This window comes from Dromaius novaehollandiae, chromosome 7 (assembly GCF_036370855.1).
Source record: "Dromaius novaehollandiae isolate bDroNov1 chromosome 7, bDroNov1.hap1, whole genome shotgun sequence".
NCBI classification, from domain to species: Eukaryota; Metazoa; Chordata; class Aves; order Casuariiformes; family Dromaiidae; genus Dromaius; species Dromaius novaehollandiae.
The window spans coordinates 43,236,453-43,255,535 of NC_088104.1; the positions used below are offsets into that span (position 1 = coordinate 43,236,453).

General features: G+C 40.4%; 1 protein-coding gene and 1 long non-coding RNA gene across 3 annotated transcripts in view; one reads left to right on the forward strand and one right to left on the reverse strand.

Annotated features, from left to right (window-relative positions):
- The window catches only part of IQCA1 (IQ motif containing with AAA domain 1), a 110,456-nt gene that overhangs the window by 56,089 nt on the left and 35,284 nt on the right, over nt 1-19,083 (forward strand). For both annotated transcript variants that reach the window (XM_064515402.1, XM_026104704.2), the window contains exons 8-11: nt 6,123-6,257; nt 10,925-11,000; nt 17,143-17,249; nt 17,455-17,550. In XM_064515402.1, coding sequence (XP_064371472.1) covers nt 6,123-6,257; nt 10,925-11,000; nt 17,143-17,249; nt 17,455-17,550 — 414 coding nt within the window. The remainder of the gene's footprint in view (nt 1-6,122; nt 6,258-10,924; nt 11,001-17,142; nt 17,250-17,454; nt 17,551-19,083) is intronic.
- LOC112985803 (uncharacterized) overlaps nt 1-19,083 on the reverse strand; it is a 76,931-nt gene that overhangs the window by 14,171 nt on the left and 43,677 nt on the right. The window contains exons 2-5 of the long non-coding RNA XR_003259837.2: nt 5,808-5,926; nt 5,138-5,191; nt 4,553-4,678; nt 3,700-3,779 (exon numbers count right to left, since the gene is read on the reverse strand). This is a non-coding gene — a long non-coding RNA (uncharacterized LOC112985803). The remainder of the gene's footprint in view (nt 1-3,699; nt 3,780-4,552; nt 4,679-5,137; nt 5,192-5,807; nt 5,927-19,083) is intronic.

Genomic DNA, 19,083 nt, shown 5'->3' on the forward strand with positions numbered 1-19,083 from the left:
GCCCCACTGAAGTTAATGGGAGTTTTGCCCTTGACTTCAGGGGAGACTAGACGTCCCCTCTTGTATATATTACCTTCTGTGAATGGGTTGGTTACTCTCAAGTTAAACTCCATGAAAAATCAGGACAGAACTGTATTTAAAAAGTGAGCATTTTATAAGACTTAGGTAAAGACACTTTGGGGAAAATAAAATACAAATTAATCGCTTCACGAACCATTGCTGCATTATTATACATTCTGTATTTCTTTATCCTTTTGACAACTCTGACCTTACTTGGCTTCGTAATGTAGCTGGCCTTCTGCACAAACTGCTTTCATGACATTTTACAAATACTTTTCAAAAAGGTATTCCAAAGAGATCCTGATGCAAAGTACTTGGCTATTTAATTGGAAAAACACATACCATCTCTTGACTGACCAGAGACTTTTCTCTACTTCTTCACATACTCTTCAAGAGAAATTTAAGATTTTGAAAAGTCAGTGTAATCTCACTGCCTCTGTTCCAGATGTCTGTCCCTATTGGCTTTTTATGTTTTTGCTCCGAAGATAATCATCAGATGCAACAATCTTTGGCTTTGCCTTTATACTGCTGCCAACAAAATTATGATCCATTTCTGTAGTTCATTAAGTCTCATCACCATGAAAATAAGCCAAGAGAGTTGCCATTTAACATTCACATCATTCCCCCTCTCTCTGCCCACCCTCTTATTTCCAATATTTGGTAGCTTATCAGAAAGAAGAGACATTTGCGTATTGAGACTTTGGCTGTACATTCAATTGCTGCACGGAGGACAAAGTCAGTTCCAGATTACTGTCATCTCAGTATCTGATCCAGCAGCAATAAGCAAACAGGTGAAAAGAATATATGGTTGTTGCTGTACAGACACACTCCTGATCTTCACTTGGCACTCTGTAAAAAGCTATACCACAAATTAGCATTCATTATTACTATCAGCTAAAGATCCTTATGAATCCCAGGAATCAGTTTCATTGTGAATGGCAGTGCAAGAGATCCCCAGTAGTCACTTAATATTTAATTAATATCCCCCACTATTTCCCAGGTATACAGTAAAATGCGATTAAGCAAGTCCTGCACATCCTATTCACACACACACCCCTAAGTATTACGTTCCTCACTTTTACCAAATAAATGCATCAGGAATAGCTTTAAAAAGTCAGAGACTTACTCAAAAGCCTCTCTGGAGTTGTACTGTCTAGTATGCAGTATTCTGCAAATGCACCTTTGTCCTGACAAGTAATACACCAACCATAAGATCTTTCAGTAGATGTGTACAATTATGCTCAGCCTTTTTTTCTGGTTTCCACTCTATTCTGCATGCCTCTTAAAAGAAATATGAGACTGGATTTTCACAAGTGCTAATCACACAGTCCCATCAACTGGAGCTGGGCACCTCAAAACCTCACCTTCTCATTATTTCAAGTGAACCACATAGAAGGGAGGGAATGGTACTCAGTGTCCTTTAGGCCACACAACAGACAGAGGTATTCGCCTCCAGAGAACACTTCACCGCAAAGTCATTCAGCAAGCAGACTCCAAGTTTAGAGACCCTCCACCGCATCCTGAATGTGATGGCTTGTATCCACTGGCTGAATTCAGTAGCCTAGGTTGTATGCCTCAAGTCAGACAGTACCAACAACTCCTTTTCACCTCTCCCACGCTCCTCCCCAAAAACCTACATCAAGCCAAGCTAACAGATTTTTCCTCAACATGTTTAACAGAGACTAATATTTTGAAGTGTTTGCCAGAAAACGGACAGAAGAGTGAATGAATCTTACACTGATGAGTTAAACCACATTTGGGCAACATCTGCTAAGTGGAGAAAGACTAGAGCATGTATGAATCATTGACAGAAATGCATGACAGACTATTAAAAGCAGCTAAGATCCTGCAAGACTCCATGAAACTAGGAAATACCACCCATCATTTTCAATCCATTCCTGCAACAAGCTATTAAAAATAATCCTAATGATCTCTAAGGTTTGCATACAGGGGCACATCTGAAAGTAAACAATATTCAGAAATGGCTTTCCAAAAGAAAAATATTAAAGCTATACAAATGGAACAAATCCAGACCACTAGCCTTCAGCTAACTTGATGGGACAGAGTCCCAAGCATACCATAATTAATGAAAATAATGTCTCCTTCTCTGACTTGAAAAATAATATCACCTTACAGAAACATTCAGCTTATAAAAAGAGTTGTAATTAAGTATTCTAAAGCTAGAGAGGGTGGAGGAAGAAGGAGCACATTTACCAAATCTGCATATGATGTGCTAGGAACACAAGTGGACAGTCCAATGGTTAGTACATCACTCTGGGACATAAGGATGGCATTTCCTCCTGCCTCAAACACGCCATACAACTTAGGAACTAAACTTTGGAAATGGAATCTTCCATTATAGCCCTTATTGCTGGAAAAGTAGACATGGTAAAGGTTTAACCTTGCACAGATATTATTCAAAAGGGCTGCTGGAGCCTGCTTGTACTTACGACCAGCGCAAGCCGTTCTTGTTCTGAGATTAGCCCCCAAAATATTTATTTCAAGTTCCTTTCTCTGCTAAAGGCAAAAACACATACTGCGTACCACATAAGACATACCACAGTCCACTCCTGGGTAGCAAGGAAGAGGAGTTTTTCTTAGCATCTTCCTGAAGAAGTGGTCACACCTCATCTGTTTGCCACAATGATTTCCAACAGTCCCAGGAGCTGAGAGGGAGACTGGATGCTAACTCTTCAGGAAGAATCCATTCTGAAGTCCTAACATGCACTTAATGTGCACATAGGCCTGCTTTCTTGGAGAAGCAGCTTGGTCTTAGATTTCAAAAGTTTTTTCCTGAAAAGTTAATACTCAAAGAGAAAAATTTCTAAGAACAGTAGGTTATGTGCATAAGTGTGTATGTTCAAAATGTTTTTAGAGCCATATTTACAAGGCTCTTAAGACCATCTCACCCACAACAGCTGGCATTCCAAAATTCCTAAATTCACTGTCACTACTTTTCATTTGTATCCCCAACACTAAAGGCAAGAAGTCCAGTCAGCTCTTCCTCCAAGGGATGAGGAAATACTGCAGGTATCTTTTTTGAGAATAAGCATCTGCTTGACAGAGCCAACACCACGTTTTCTAAAAGCAAAGTTTGAGGAACACAGAACACCAAGTGGGTCTTACTGGCAGCTGGGGGGTGTTCAGATACTTGGCTTATGCACCAGCATCAGGCATTTCCATCCATAGTCCTCACTTGCTTCTAGTGGCCCTACCTTTCCCCCAAAAAGGGGATTGCAGCAACTTAACTGCAAAAGTTTGGAAACACACAAACTAGTGTATGAATAGAGAAGTCATCTGGCTTTTATGGAAGATCAGTTAGAGGAAAGTCTTTTCAGCCTCAAAGGGAAAAGTTACTGGAGAAAAGTCACCACTAGGTCTGCAGAACTCCTTCTGCAAGACCAGCAAAAGCAGCCGACTAAATAAATTCATCCACTCTTAACCTATGCACATTCTCTTCCCCAACACCAGGAGTTTTCTAAGTGCTTTCAGCATCATTTCAAAAAGAGGCAACTTGGCAAAAGAAAGGGCAGTCTAAAATAATTTAGGAAGACAGCTACTTTTCTTTCCTGTGAAGTTTTCTTCGGGGGGAAAAAAGGTACTATACTGTGGGCGAGTTGCGTAGGATCTCAAACTAACCTTTGCTCGTCCTTTCCTTTATTTCCCCTTCTTTTGTCAGATTCTTCAGGCATCTCCTTGTAGCTGGAGGTGAAGCTGTTCTGTGTGCAAGAGTGCAAACCATCCAAGGTTAGATATGCAGCCCACTTCACACCACATCCCAGTCCTCTGCAATTATAGAGCTGCTTAGAGCAGAGGTGAAAACAGAGCTGGAGAAGCTGCACTGAAGGAATATAGAAGAAAAAGGGTACCAAACAGGGAAAAAGAAAAATTATCTTTGTTCTGTCATTCTCTTCTGGGAGGAAAAGAGCCAGTTCAGAAAAGTCAACAAGCTGATAGCATTGCCAGCTACATGGCTTTGTTTCAGTCCATCTGAAACAAAGACATCTCAGCCTACAATAAGCATCGCCAAGGAGTCCAGGAAGGAGACCATAGAGGTTTTATTTGCATCTACACGATCTCCATCTGCAGTCACTCCTTGCATGTTTTTAGACTTGGCTTCTCGTATTGCTGTACCATTCCCTCTCCCTCCAAAGCTGATGTGGGATCGCGTCCCTACAGTAAGCAGGCATAGGGACACAGCAAAATGAAAGACATTAGGTTTATCTGCCTTTTAAGCTCATGCCTGTACTTAAGTAATACTTAAGCCACCACACCTTTGGCAAGTATCCAGCAGACTTACCTAGTTTACAGTTCTAACAGGTTCATAAGAACAGAAAGTGTCTAACCCCCTTTGGTATCATATTATTTATCAGTACAAAAACATGAAAGCAAGTCTTTCCAGTCAGAGTCTGGACACACTTAAAATATTATCAGCAGAACTCAGAAGCACTGCCTAAAATTAAAACCTCTTGCAGATTTAATGCGTACTTACAGGAATCCTGCTGGAGAAACCCGCTCCTGAGATGCTGCAAACGGTTACAGTTACCCTGTGGTAGGCAGGCAGAGCAGAGGTTGGAGGTAGAGGTCACCAGATTGGATTTCTGGAAGGGTACTGATGCTGTGGTAAAGGATACACTTTGAGTAGCTCTGTTGGTTTTGGATACAACAGGCCTGCTGGGACACTAAAAACCCATTTTGAACTCTAGTCAATCTATTAATCTATCCAAGAGAATGAAATGCTTCACTGCTTATCACCGCAAGATATGACTGAATGGTGCTTGGGGTTTAAATTACCATATTTAATTAAATGTAAGATACTGAAATGCTTGGGGAAATCCACTAATGAAATTTCGCTGACTGCAAAGTATAGCCCTTGTCATTGTCTCCCTCCTTCCACTACCCAATCTTTAATGCATTAAAAGGCATTCTTTAGAAAACAAATATTTTCACTGTTACAAGAAACATTTGTCTTAAGCTTGGAAACCTTCTATTTTCTACTCTTCTTTTTCACAGTACTGTTAGATTAATGGTCCATTAATAAATTTCAGTGGCCACAGATTTTCTGTTTTACACTTACCAGTAGATGATCAAAGAATTCATCTCTGGGACAAGGGAGCACAACAGAAGGTGTCTGGAAACAAGAGAACAGTAGAAAAAGCAAGTTTCACCCTCTGCCTCTTTTCTGATAGTAAAGCATAAATGGCCAAGAACAAAACTAATGGAAACTCATGTAGCTCCACCAATATCAGTTACTACTAGTTTGCAGGGATGAAAATACGAGGCTACATATATCTCTACCCAATAATTCTCATCCACTAGAAAATTTCAGTCTTTAGCTGAATACTGAAATTAGACATGCCTCAAGGCAGCCTCAAAATCCATCTCTATAAAAATCAATCTGCCTTAAAAACACTAAGACAAATTCATAGTCCAAGTCCAGGGGGGCTTTTAGTTGTATGTCATTAGGATATTGCGCTTCTGGGTGGTTTCAGGAATTGGTCTTACTCCATAAAAGCCCTGGCGGTTTGGGACAGAGAGAGAAATCACCTTTCTCCATGATATATTGCCATAGTCAGCACCTCTGCTAACACTCCCAAGTAGGAATGCTCTCGGCATAACTGAACAGGCTTCTCCATGATGGGTCAGCTGCTCTGAAATTCAGTCCCCTCCCATGCCCAAGGTCTGCCAAAATCCAGATTTGTCAGCTCTGGGTGCAACTGTAGGTCTCCTTTTTCCCCCTCTCTCACCTCAAAGACGATTGCAGAGGGTGAGGGTCACGGCAGCTGCAAGAGGCCTGCTCCTTTAGCAGTTGCTTGTGCCTGCTACACACCACAGGATGAGCCTTTGGAGTTACCCTTGTCAGCATCTGAACAAAAAGGGAAAAACAGTAGTTGGTCAGTACATAGCCACAGCCAGCCACCAGCCAACATGCTGATACTGGAAAGCTGAAACTAAGAGCAAAAATATACACTGGTTCATGATTTGTACAGCACACATCTGTAACACACGTCGCATACGAGGACATTTGACCAGCCCTTCACGTTCCTTTCTGTCTCTTCCAGGTTGCCGCAGAACTAGCTGCCAAAGAAGAGGCTGCTTTACAGAAAAAGTCCAAAAAGGGGAAAAAAGAAAAAGAAGAAAAAGGGAAGGAAAAAAAGAAAGGAGAAAAAAAGCAGAAAACAGAAAAGAAAGTTAAAGTAAGGCTTCCTGCAGTAAGAATGGTTACCAGTTTGTGAAATAGAGCCAAAGTTGAGCCGTACCTGGGTAGATACTATTAATTTACATTAGATTAGTCGCCAAGGCTTTAGGGCCTGGGTTCAGAAGAAAGGAGCCGTCTGAGGCCAGTTCCTCTCAGCCTTTCAAAATGCCTTGATGGTCCTGACGACTACGGTGCTTTGAATTTTACATTCCTCATCTTAGGAATGGAGTTTGCACAGCAGGAACTCAGTGAACTCCGGTGGGAAGAGGTGATACAGGTGGACAGAGGGCTGGAGACAGATGAGGGGAAAAATACACCTTGCAGCTTTAACGACATTGCCAAGACATCATGCACTTTGCGAATTTGCAGTTTTCAAAGCACTGGTGCTTTTTGTGCAGACAAAAACCATGGCCAGCTCTTTAGCTGAGCATTTCCACTTTTAATGTGGGGTACAGAAAAGTTGGTCACTGCCACCCCTGCACACAAGAGCTAAGAAATGGGAATGCTGGTCTCATTAGTCCTCTCAGGGCTTGCTTGAATTTCAAACTACTTTAGCAAAGTGTACTTAAGGCCAGCTGCTTATTTGGTACTACAAGCCAATATTTTGCAATCCTCTAAACAACAGTCATGCATTTTCAGTTCAGGTTCTTTGGTTAGAAACTCCCTTTTGCTTCAAGTCACATGGACACCACTTAATCCCTGAGCTGCTAGTATGATATACTCTCTGAAACCTTTGATATAGCATGCTTCTGGTTTTCCAGAAGGTACACTTTTAAATTATTTCAGGAGCAACTTCAGAGGAGAACACCTGGCAAACCGTACAGCAGCCAGAGAGTTGAGGTAGTTTCACCACAACCTTCAAAAATAGGTTAGGCAAGAAAAAGTGTGGGCTTTTGCTGAAGCAGTAACTGTTGTTTCTTATTTGCTCTATAAGATAAACAAAGTGGAAATATTTTTTTTCATGTCATTAATCTCTCACTGAGAGGAGAAGGGGGAGTTTTCTGGGGCAAAGCCTACTTCTCACTGCAAATTCTGCACAAATCAGACTTTAAACTCTAACCTTAGAACAATCATATAACAAAAAAAAGATGCTTTTCTGAGACAACATCCATCAATCTAATATGGATGTGGATATCAAAGTGTTACCTTACAACTTAGTGTTTTCATCTGGCAAAGATACTATTTGGATAGTGGGAAACTGCCTCCTTTGCAACAATCTTTCAAGCTTCAAGTTTGAGGTTTTTCCGTCTTGCTTTTTCTTCTTTTTTCCCCTTCCCCAAATGAAGAGGCACATCAGGCCAAGGGAGCAGCATACAGAAACGTGCCTTCCAAGCTGTTAGCCTGATGTTACAATGCCAACTAGAAAGGGTAGTGGCTGGTCCTGCACAAACAGCCATGTGGAGAACCTGAAAAGTTTGAGTTCTGGTCATGCACACCTTCAAGCATTAGTGAAAGCATCAGACTCCAAGCCCTGGAAGGTGAATTGCAGGCACCACCTCCCTGCTGCTTGGCCAGCAGAGCTGAGCCCACCTCAGGGGGTCGCAGAAGAGGGTACAACGCCTGCTGCCCTAAGCCCAGTAATGCTGATACTGAGTCATCCCCAATACATCTGGCAACGAGTCCTAGTACAGAGTTCAGCTCTGTGTGACCCTTCGTTACTGCGACCCCCTAAGCCTGCACCAGCACTGCAGAGCTCTGTAGGAAAGCTTAGATAAAAACACACGTACAAAAGCATTTGCTTAGAAAAGCTTTTGAAATTAGTCTTTAAAGAATATTGTCATTCACAGCTATAGAATCCTGTAGCTTATCATAAGCTAGGTTCAAGTGGGAAGCATTTACAAGGGTGTCCTCTAAGAGCTTTCCTAAACCTTTTTCTTTACCCTCTGTCCTTCCCTATGCAACTGGCCCAGAGCAAAGCCCTGTGATGCCTCTGGTCTCACAGCATAGGCAATGGAAAAGGCTGCTCCAGACACTTCAGTAAGTCAAAGTGAGATGCTAATGTTCAGACATGCTCAAAATGCCAAACCCAAACTGAGCTTCCAAAACAGGATGGCAAACTTGCTCATCTGCTTAAAGACATGATTTTCACAAGATGCATGTGATTCCTCATTGTTTTTCACCTTTTACTGGATAAGAACCAATACCAAAAAGTGAATCTCTCTCCCCTCACAGCCTTGGAAAGGTTGTTTTGAAAATATGGTGGAATAAAAACAATAGAGAGCTCCGGGGTATATAACTTGATGTCACATTCTTGTCTCTTCAGCCATCATGAGTCTTGTCAAGTAAAATCCTGAGCCACTATATCAGGTTCTCTATGGTTCACTGAGAAGGAACAAAGGGAACATTCTTTCCAAGGTTATAGCACTGACCGGGGAAAAAATAGCGTCGAAGACCAGTTGAGAAGTAGTCGGAAAGGTTCTAACAGCAGGACTCTTATTAAAATAAGTGTAGGCTATAAGTCATAGTGATGCAGTCAGAAAGAAAAAATTTCCTACCTTCACTTCTTTAAGAAAACAAGAGTTTGATCCCAGAAGGAAATTTAAGTATTTCTGAAGCCTGATAGCAATCTTTAAAAACACATATTTGATATCAAAGTCATTTCATTTTCTTCTCTATAAGGTGTTGATCTGATTTCCCATTGGGCACCTAGGGAGGAAAAAGTCAACTTCAGCACCGTATGGTCCCTCTTTCTAATGGCAGAGCATAAGTTAGACCAGACTGAACTGTTCTGCACGGTAACATGCTGCAACCTGTCTCACTCACAGGACATGAGCAAGGCAGCGCGATCCCTAGATTTCATCCAGCAATGTTCAATAGTGAGACACATTTTGCCATTAGCGAAATCCATCAGCAAAGTCTCCATAGCAATAGTGCACAATGGAATCAGCTCAGTTTTCCCTGCTGTATGCATTCATGTATTCAAACATTTATCTCCATATCTGTACTTAAAGTGAAGCACACATTGATGGTTCAAGGTGCTTTAGCACATTAGCACAGAATAAGCATGGAATCAATCAATTTGAACACAGAAAAATACATCAACTGACTTCAAAGGAAAATAAGTTCTTTACATTGACTCTTATGCTATTAATATAGGCAAGAGGGAATAGGGGGCAGCATTCTGCAGCTGGTCTTTAGACACACGGTGGTTTTGAACAAAATCGTTGAACTTGACACTGCAATATTATTTGCATCAGAGTATAAAATCATTGAAGCTAGTAATTAAAATAATTTATTGGCTTATTTGCAACAACAAAAGAAACATGCCCTATGATGTTCAGAAGCTAAAAACAAGTAACAATGCCATTTTTAGGCTTCTCTGTAGTTTTTTCTTTTTTAAATAATCAGCAACTATCAGTCTCTCTCTTAAAACAGTATATTTTAATCATTTTCTGTAAAGTGCACATCACTGAAAAGTGTTAAAAGCAATACAGAAGAGTTGGATTGTGCCTGCTGCAAAAGGCCCAAGGATGAATCACAAAATCCCACACTCAGTGAAAGCTGGGGCTACATCACAGTAACTGGGAATTTGAGCTCCAGGTGTTGAATCCTCAAACACTTGCTCTACTTCACCAAAATGGTTCTTGACCTTTGAATCCACACACTCCTGAATCTTTCAAATGCATCTGTAGACCATGGGGGTGGAAGAGAGAAAAGTATTTATGTTTGCCTATCTTTATGACCAAACTTTAATTACTGTACTATGGTTTTAATTAAAAATAGATATTTAATGATTCACATGGCCTGGCTGCAGCTGTATCTGCCAGTAGCAGGCATGCTACAGCACCCAATTACAAAGGCACATATAGAGAGGGAGCTGGCGAGGGCAGTTATTTCAGAGACTGTCCGTTACTGATAATCAGTGGTTTATAGACTGTACCTTCATTAAAACCTTAAAGAACTTGTGTTATCTTGCACAAATCCACATTCACCTCCTCCCCAATGATCTAATATTCCACTAATAACTATTACCTTACTAACATTTAGGCACTTATGATTGATGCAATATAAAAACTCTGATAATTTTCTGACAAGTTTTCTCATCAGAAATACAGGTTTGGTGAAATTAAGGTGTTTCAGGAACATGTCAATGTCAGTTACTTTAGACAGGAAAACATCAAAATATTTTGATAAAGTTGAAACAAAATACTTTGTTTCACAAAATATACTAAGATCACTATTTTTCTTTCTGATTACAGATAAAAAAAAGGTTTCAACAGTTTGGAATTACCCACATGTCGGGAATTCCTTTTTTCTTTTCTTTTCTTTTTTTTTTTTTTCTCCTTTCTCTCTTTTGCACCACCCAGGAATAACAACTGACTGAAAAAATAGCCAGGTAACTTCACTGACATTTTGGAAGTCTCCTACTTGGATTAAAGGTTCAGTCAAGCATAAGTTTTTAATTCTCACCACCTCAGTAGATTACCTGGTGAATTGACCCCCACTTCTCTCAAGGAAATAAAACTTTCTTATAACATGCTAGGAAAAAAACATGGTTTATAGCATCTCCAATGTATAGTGTAATGAAACGACAGCTTCTTATTCCTCTAAACAGGTTTTAAAAAAAGAAAAAAAGAAAATCAATGAAAGTCATGACATTTTTCATACTTATGAAGTTTCTTCTTACCAAAATTCTGATTTTGTTTTTCTCACCCTCAAATCTAGGGAGAGGAGGAAGGCTGGAAAATGGCTCCCAGTAACTTCCTCTCCATAATGGAAGAAGGAAGCAGTCAGTACAAAGGTCAGTAGAAAGAGATAACAAAATACCCAGCTGCCCAAAGTATGAAACACTACAGAAATAAGGACATTAAATAAAGTGGTATTTAGGAGGGGAGTCTCTCAGTACCTCAGATCTTCCTAGGAAATCTCTGTAAAATAATTGGGCTAACCATACAGGAAGGTACAGCTCTCTAAGGGTCAAAGCAGTCAAACTAGAACCAGAGTGCTTTACTGTACATGCAGGGGCTTTATCATCATTTTTGTCACCTTCAGAAAAGCCAAATGGCAAATAATTCAGAAGCGCTGTACTGTAGATCAGGCTTCAGCCTCAGTATTTTCGTGCTCCTGTAGTTCTTTATCCCATCTTCCTCTCATTCATGGAAAATGTCCATTGAGTTATTTGCGTCTACCCTGCAGCTAGTCAAATTATTTTTGATTACATGTTTTAATAGAAGGATCATCTTTTCAGACAAAGGCAGCATGGGGAAATACTGCTGGACTTTGAATATGCTTGCCTCTTGCGAAATATATGCATCTTAACAGATAACTCAGACTTCTGATTTTTCACTTTGAACAACAAAAAAAGCAGATTTTCTTCAATCAAAACATTTTCATTAAAGGACATTCTGCTCTTTCCATTATCTCTTCTCTCCCCTCCTTTATACCTGATGTCTTTGTCTCCATCTCCTAACCACTTATCTTCAACATGTCCTCTACATACACAAATGAGCTAGCAATCACTTGTGTTGGGCATGGAAGTGAGCATGGAAGTCATGCACTTGCCTGAAATGGAATGGAGAGCCTGACCCATGAATTAGAGGCCAACAGCACGATAGGCTTCCAAGGGTCAGACAAGCACGAATTAAAGTTCTCAGACTCAAAGTGCATCTGATCAAAGCTTTCAAGCTTCTCTTGCACAATTATTTCATGCACATTTTATCCTCTCAAGCAATTATTTTTCAAAACATCTTTTCTTCTCTCCACTTTGCAGCATTCCTAGCTTGCTAAAATTCCTCATCTGAAAATCTCCATTATTCCCTCCTGCTAAGAAATGACTGGCATCAAGTTTTCTCCCCAATGTGGATTGGCTGGAGAGAAAGAAGTTCACAACTGACTTTCCAAATTTACATCAGCACAGTTTTGCCTGACCTCTGCCTTCTGACAAGCAAGTTTCTCTTACATATTATAACTCATAGAGGAGCTGTGTAGTCAAAGGGGAGTTCTTACTCTTGAATGCTACACTGGAACCCTGCTGAATTCAGCAGGACTTCTACATAAGGAAGGAAGTATAGGTGATATTGATCCTTAACTTGCCAAGAATATATTACCCATGCTTTTCTGTATGCTCAGAACCAAACAGCACCTTGCCACCAGAAACCAGTAGTAGCAAGACCAGTGTTTCCCATCCAGCATATTCCAGGAACAATTAAGACCCCTTTAGGAGCAAAGTAGGGGGGCCCTACCTGCTGCAGAGTAGCAGCAAGAAGGCAGGATGGTTTTACACTGCTACATAGGCTTAGCAAAACACATACCCTGCCCTCTACTAGCAAATAAGCAATGTAGTAGCTATGCTTTCCGGCTCTCCTCAGTTCTTCTTGGATCCTCTGCTGAGACTACACCGCACCTAAGTCTTCAATACCATGCTGAACTGTGAACTCAGAAGCTCTTCATATTTGAGCAAATCACCCTTCTCCAGGTTATGGAAAAAATGTTTGGCTATAGCCTCGCATGGGGGATTTAAACAGTGCTTCCCAACATGGGCATGGATGTGAGCAAATAAAAGCTCTGTGGATACTGATTGATTGAGAAATGGAGATACCCAAATTTCACAGCTAGCTCAGGTGATAACAAGTTAGGGAAGTTCAGAAAGGACAGGGGACATTTCTTACCCAAACTGTAAAGGTGTACTACAGCTTATGTACTGCCATCCCCAACAAGATGCATCCTTTGAGGTCTGCAAGCATGTATTTGAGGGTTACTCAGGCTGACTAACTTTAGGCATGAGGTTAAGGGCTGAATTGGGGCTCTTGGCATTCCTGTGTAGCTCACGAAGCCAAGGACAACTCAGGGTAATGTATTAACTGTGGAGCCTAGGTTCCCAATTCAGCCACCTGAATTGGATACCTAAAGGCAGTCAGTGTGGACACCTCTCTCTGTTGTTACTGACAGCACTTGCAGGAGCAACACACTCAGTAGGTCAGGCATGGGCAGAAGCCTTTGGTAGGTAAAGGCTCCAGCTCAGCATTCAGATTCAGCACTGGTGCTCATCTCCAGCCCATGCCACCAGAGCTGACAGCTGGACCCACAGCTCCAAAGACACATAGAAGGAAGCATCTTCTGCACAAAGTACAACCAGAAATCCTCAGAGTGCAAAGAGCTCCTCTTGCAAGCTTCAAAGAATGCTACAGTTGTCTTAAACACGGTAAGAGTCTAGTAGTTAAAGCATCACAGGTTTTTTTTCCCCCTCTTGATTGCCCAAGTCTATTTGACCCATATTTATTTTTAGTAAACAGCTGTTAATTCCTCCAAGCAGCACAGTGCCCTACCCTCATTCACCATCACTGTTTTTTATTGCAGGACAGTGGCTAACCACAGTCGTCACCACCCATTTATCACAATTCTACCTGGTGATGGTTCAGAATTTTCTCTTCATTTGGCCATGGATGAGGTTCAGTTCCTCAAGGCACCAGGGAACCTAGAACAACTTTTAACCCTGAAAGTTTAAGGAATTTCTTGCACTTTAAATGTTAGCCTGCATTTATTTCTGTAGCAGAAATATTTAGAAAAAGAGGTTTGGGGTTTTTTTTCCAGTTGTCATCGGTTAAAACAGTGGGAGCTCTTTTCTATTCTTATATAAAAATAGCTCAATTCCGGTCGCCATTCACAGAGGAGTTCACATTTAGTACTGCATAAATCTAGAAAACAGTGAGACAAAGGAGCTTGATTATGAAAAATTTCTATCAGGTACCTACATTGGAAGCATTTGTAGGCCCTTAAGAGCATTACTAAAATCTGCTTAAATGATAGCAGTCAAAAGAATAGTTTGGTTTTGTGAACTCTGCTCCCCCAACTCCTAAAGTAAATCTTCCCATCCCCTAAAACCATTTGCTTTGTTCTTACAGATTACTTGAACCTTTTCAGAGATGTAGGTCACTTTTCACAAAGGTCAAAGAATTTTAGTTACAGACTTTTCCCCCAAAATCTCTTTTCTCCACCAAGCTAAAACTAAACTTAGCTGGAACTCATGAAGACTTGGTCTCCCTAAACTGTATTTGGCAGTTTTCCCAGTTGCTAAACTACATTTGCCAAGCCCTAAGACACCCATTTTATATACTGTTGTTGGAAAGAACCAGTCTCCATGCAGGCTACATCAGACTTTTACACAGGAATAGCAGGAGTTTATGTGGAACTAATGTGAGTAGCCAGAGCCATCACCTCACAGTCCTCGTGGTTTTTACCTTTGCAAAACCCCTGTGAGGCAGCAAAGTGCCAATTCCCCTGTTATACACATGGCCAATTGACATTTATAAGTATCTGCTAACTCCAAACAAGTTGAGTTGGAACTTGAGTTCAACCCAAACTGTAAGGTGCTGTAATACTGCATGTTTTTATTTTGTATCAAAAGATTCAAACCCTGTTGCTAGGAGGTTGAAGGTGGTTGTATTAAGAAAAACTTCAGGCTTCAGCTAAAATTATTTCAATTATTAGTCATAGGCTGCTCTCTGATATTCAAAGATACTGCAATTACCTACTAGTCTGCAGAGCAAAAACTAACATGCCCAAAGGGCTGATGTTTGCAGTCCCATTAGCAGGCTGTGCTGCCTTTTGTATTCTCAGCTAGAGAGAGATATGTGTATAAAATAGTCCAAAGATAATCATGCACTGTTTTAGAAGAGGTGATTTAAATTGCTCTACACGCACACAAAAATAGTTCCCATAACTGGATGACCCCATCTGCAACAAAACACCAGGCTCCTTTGACTGGCCCGTGAAAACATAACATCCTTAGCCTTCTGACCTTACTTTAAAAATAACTTTGAAACATTTTGTTGATCTATGAAAGAACAACATAGCAGCTAACACCTATGAGTTATTGATCTCCCTTCTAAAATTAGGGACCTCTAACCTAGTGGCTAGTATAGCACTCCAAGAACTCATTGCCAGGTAGTATCAAAGGCTACAGGCTGAACTGTGTGAGGACTATCACTGGCTTGTCTGCAGTGGCTATTAACCAGTAATCCATTTACAAAATGACAACAAACAATTATGAAAAAACAAAATAAAAATCTGGGGATCCCTCTATGAAAAATAAATACCTAAAACCTAGGACTCCTGTGAAAACATAGCACTTGCAACCTGTTGACCCAGCCAGGAAAGTGTTTAAAAATTCACATAATTCCCATGTAATATCCCCTTTCCCCAAGGCTGAAATTCCATAGTAGTAACCCTGGAGGAGGTACCTTCTAACTAGGGCAAATCAGCTTTCCCTCTTGAAATATTATGTGGCATCTGTCATGCCATTTGATGACCCGGGAGTAATTTAAAGCAATTAGCATCTATACCTTTGAGTTTCCTTCCTTATGGCCAAAAATCCACTGTCCTCCTCCATCTCTACCACTTTTCATTATGAAATTAAGACTACTCACCTGCAAAAACTATTCCCTCTGTGTAAAGCCACAAATACTCTGCACGTAATTGGACTCTGAAAAACTCTTAGAGGATGAAGATAGCAGCCAGTATTATATTAACTGGACTAAAACTTGAATGATCTCCTATGGGTACTGTGAAAATCTTTCTGAATTTATAGTGCCTTAGAAATGGCAGTGGGTACAGAAAGAATACCCTGTACAAAACAGATTCATAAAGGAGCCTATGTCTTAAAGTAGAAAGCTGTCATTTTAAATCATCTGGAAATTGAATTAGCACATACTGCTGGAGATTAGCTGTCATTATAGAGATACTATCAGGGCTTGAAATGCAGGGAAATGAAAGATATGAATTGTCCTCTTTTAAATTAGCTCCAAAAAATGTAGAAAGAAGAGAGGCGTTTCCATTAAAAAGGTACCTTTTGCTAATAGCAGAGAATTCAGACACAGAGCTTGCTAGACTTCATTTAGCTTTCTTTCTAAAGTGCAAATTACAGTTTGCCTCAGAAAAATAAAGAATTGAACCTCAGGATCATCGGAAACTATCATAAACAGGATTTTTTTGATCATCAGCTTGCACCACCTTGCTTTGTTCCTGGAGTTGGGTCTCCTTGTTACTCATCTTCTACATGTACAATGCTAACCAAGAAAGGCATTATATATCAGGTGGGCCACGTGTGTTTTTTGGGAAAGACTCCACTGCCTCAATTACCATCAAGCTTCAAACTCCCCAGATACTGTTAAAACTCAGCATGGCTCTACATCACTCATGGGTTGGATACAGCTTATTGCTCTGTCAGACTTGCTGTCCCCTCACATCCCGTTTCCGTGTTCAGTGCAGTCCTTTACGTATATCCCAGTGCTCCTGGCCCATATTTCAGGCTCCTGTGAATTATGACAAAGACTAACTTCTTTTGCAAGGTTTAAATGCTAACTTGCAACAGCTGAAAGTCCTCTTTAAATTCACATTAGATAACTGAGTAGGAGAGAAAAAGGAAACTTTCCTTCTTTTGGTCCCCAAGCCTGCTGTATGCCATCCAAGAGACCTGCACAGAAAGCACACTCTTGAGGACAGGAGCCATCTTTGCAACCTCTTCATGGTAAAGGTTTAAGCACAATCCTGTCAAGTGGAGCACGAAAGAGCACCAACACAGGGCACAATACAGTTCAGCCAATACTGTACTATCTACTCTTGCAGGTGAACACCACACTCCAGGCATTCAGCTTGACAACCAGAAAATGACAACCTCAATATCCCATTATCATCCTCTTGAAATCCAATACCAATTTACAGCCTAAGGCAAAAAAAAAAAAAGAAATGTTAAATTCAAGATGTACAGATCCTAGCACAACAGGGCTCTGAACTTGGTAAGGGGTTCCTAGAGCCTGCTACTTTCATGCAGCTAATAATTTAATAAAAGCTGTCTGCAACTACCTATTTTTTGCCTCCAGAAGCAGTTGGAGAAACCAATGGCTTCTTTAACTTTTCTCCCCTTTTTTCTTTCTTTCGGATAACAGCCATTTGGAAGAACAGAGACGAGGGATGGAATTTCCCCCAGGAGCGTGACCCAGAGCTGATCAAAGAAGAGAAGCGGGAAGAAGTGGAGGAAGAGATCAGAGTGCAGGTGTGCTTACAATACTAAGAGGACACTAATAACATACATTGCCTGTGTATATTTCTCTGTGGTTGTAAGAACTGGCCCTGGCATAGACCTTACCTCCTTCCAGAGTCTATCTATTCTTTAATGCTTGTTTAGCTGAACATTTGTCTGAGGTGTGGTGGGAGAACAGAAGACTTGGAAAAAGATTCAGCTGTGCTTGTATGGGTAGGTTGACGAATTGATGCGACAGGAACTGAAGAATCTCAAACTGGTTGTGGACAAGGAGAAGAGCGATGAACAGAAAAAAGGAAAGAAAAGTGAAAAGGTAAGAGCAGCAAGTTGTGAGAACAAGGTAAAACTCAATTCTTCTCTGCCCAGATGTACTGGGATCAGTAAAGTCTAGTCTCCCAAATACCAGTAGCAAAATGTCTACCCTAAACATTTACTGAATCTGAAGTCAGAAGCATTTAAAACCTATTCACCTACGAGTTTTTTTCAGGGCCTTTTCTCTTAACTCTTATTCACCTTTGTAAGTATTGTTTAGGGCAAGTTGAACTATTCTGAAGATAAAACTTTACAAGATAGATCAGATTTTCAAGAGATTTCCAATCGGATAACAAGAAAACCCAGACAGTCCCTCTCTTTCTGAAGGTGACTAGTTCAGGTTAATAGAAAGTTGTCCAAGACAGACAGGGATCTGGGTGCCAGTAAGTTTTCCCAGTTGCTGACTGTTTTCCTTCATGAATGAGGACTCCCTAACACGCTTCAAATTTGTACACCAAAAATTCAGTTAACTGAGATCACTAGCAACTTTTGAAAGTCTTGGGGAAATCATTCATTTTTCTCTAGCAACACATAATACACATGCAGTCAGATACATGTTAGTTAACTATGTCACTACTTGCTATTGAAGGGTTTGGGAACCTGTGATTAAGCCAAGTTAATTTAGCTATATGAAATTAAAGACAGATTTAATGTGTTACCCACTGAAACACGGCACATGTCATGTTCACATCTAGTTTCACAGCATTACTATATGCAAAGATTCCACAGCTTGCAGTTCTCCGAGTTCCTTACCCAAGCAGTTAAGCTGTAAATCATGTCAGTATAAAATAACTCAAAGCTCACAGACCCTACCATTCAATCAGCAGTTCCACTTAAAATGCTCAGGGCAAATAGCCAACCCTAATCTCACATTGTATTTCATTTCTATAATCCTTTTTGCATGTGAATACTTGCTTTTGCAGTATTTTGACTCAAATTATCTTTAAAAATGCTCTTTCACCTGACAAAGGTGCAAGGACAATTTAATAATGCAAGACTGGAGTGACTTTGAAAACTGATACCAACTGGATTTAGAAATCAGCTTCAAAAATAGCAAGGCTTAAGATACATAGCCAAAATTATTGCAGCAGTCCTCCCAAAGTTGTCACATGCAGACAAACTTGGTCATTGTAGATCAGCTGGTCAAAACTCCGCTTCAAAAAGTCACCCTGGAATTTTAAAGCTTTATGTCAGCTTTTTCTTCGATATAATGTTGGGATGGTTTGAGGTGGAGGGCTGTTTATTTAACTTCTGTTTCCCCATGTGCCAGTAGCCTGAAAGAAGGGAGGAAGAAGGAGGGGAAAGAAACGCTTATTAAACAACATGTTACAAGTTCCCAAACGATTTTCTCTTAGAAAAAAATAATTCAATTTTAGGGGTGGGTAATGAAATGACATATCCAGTTTTTATCAAAACACTTTTCCAATGCAAAACTATTTGAATGAAGCTTTTCCAGACAGCACTGACAAAGGCCTTTTCTAATATTTGTGTAAATGATATCTCATCCCATAAACCAACACAACGCGTGCATACC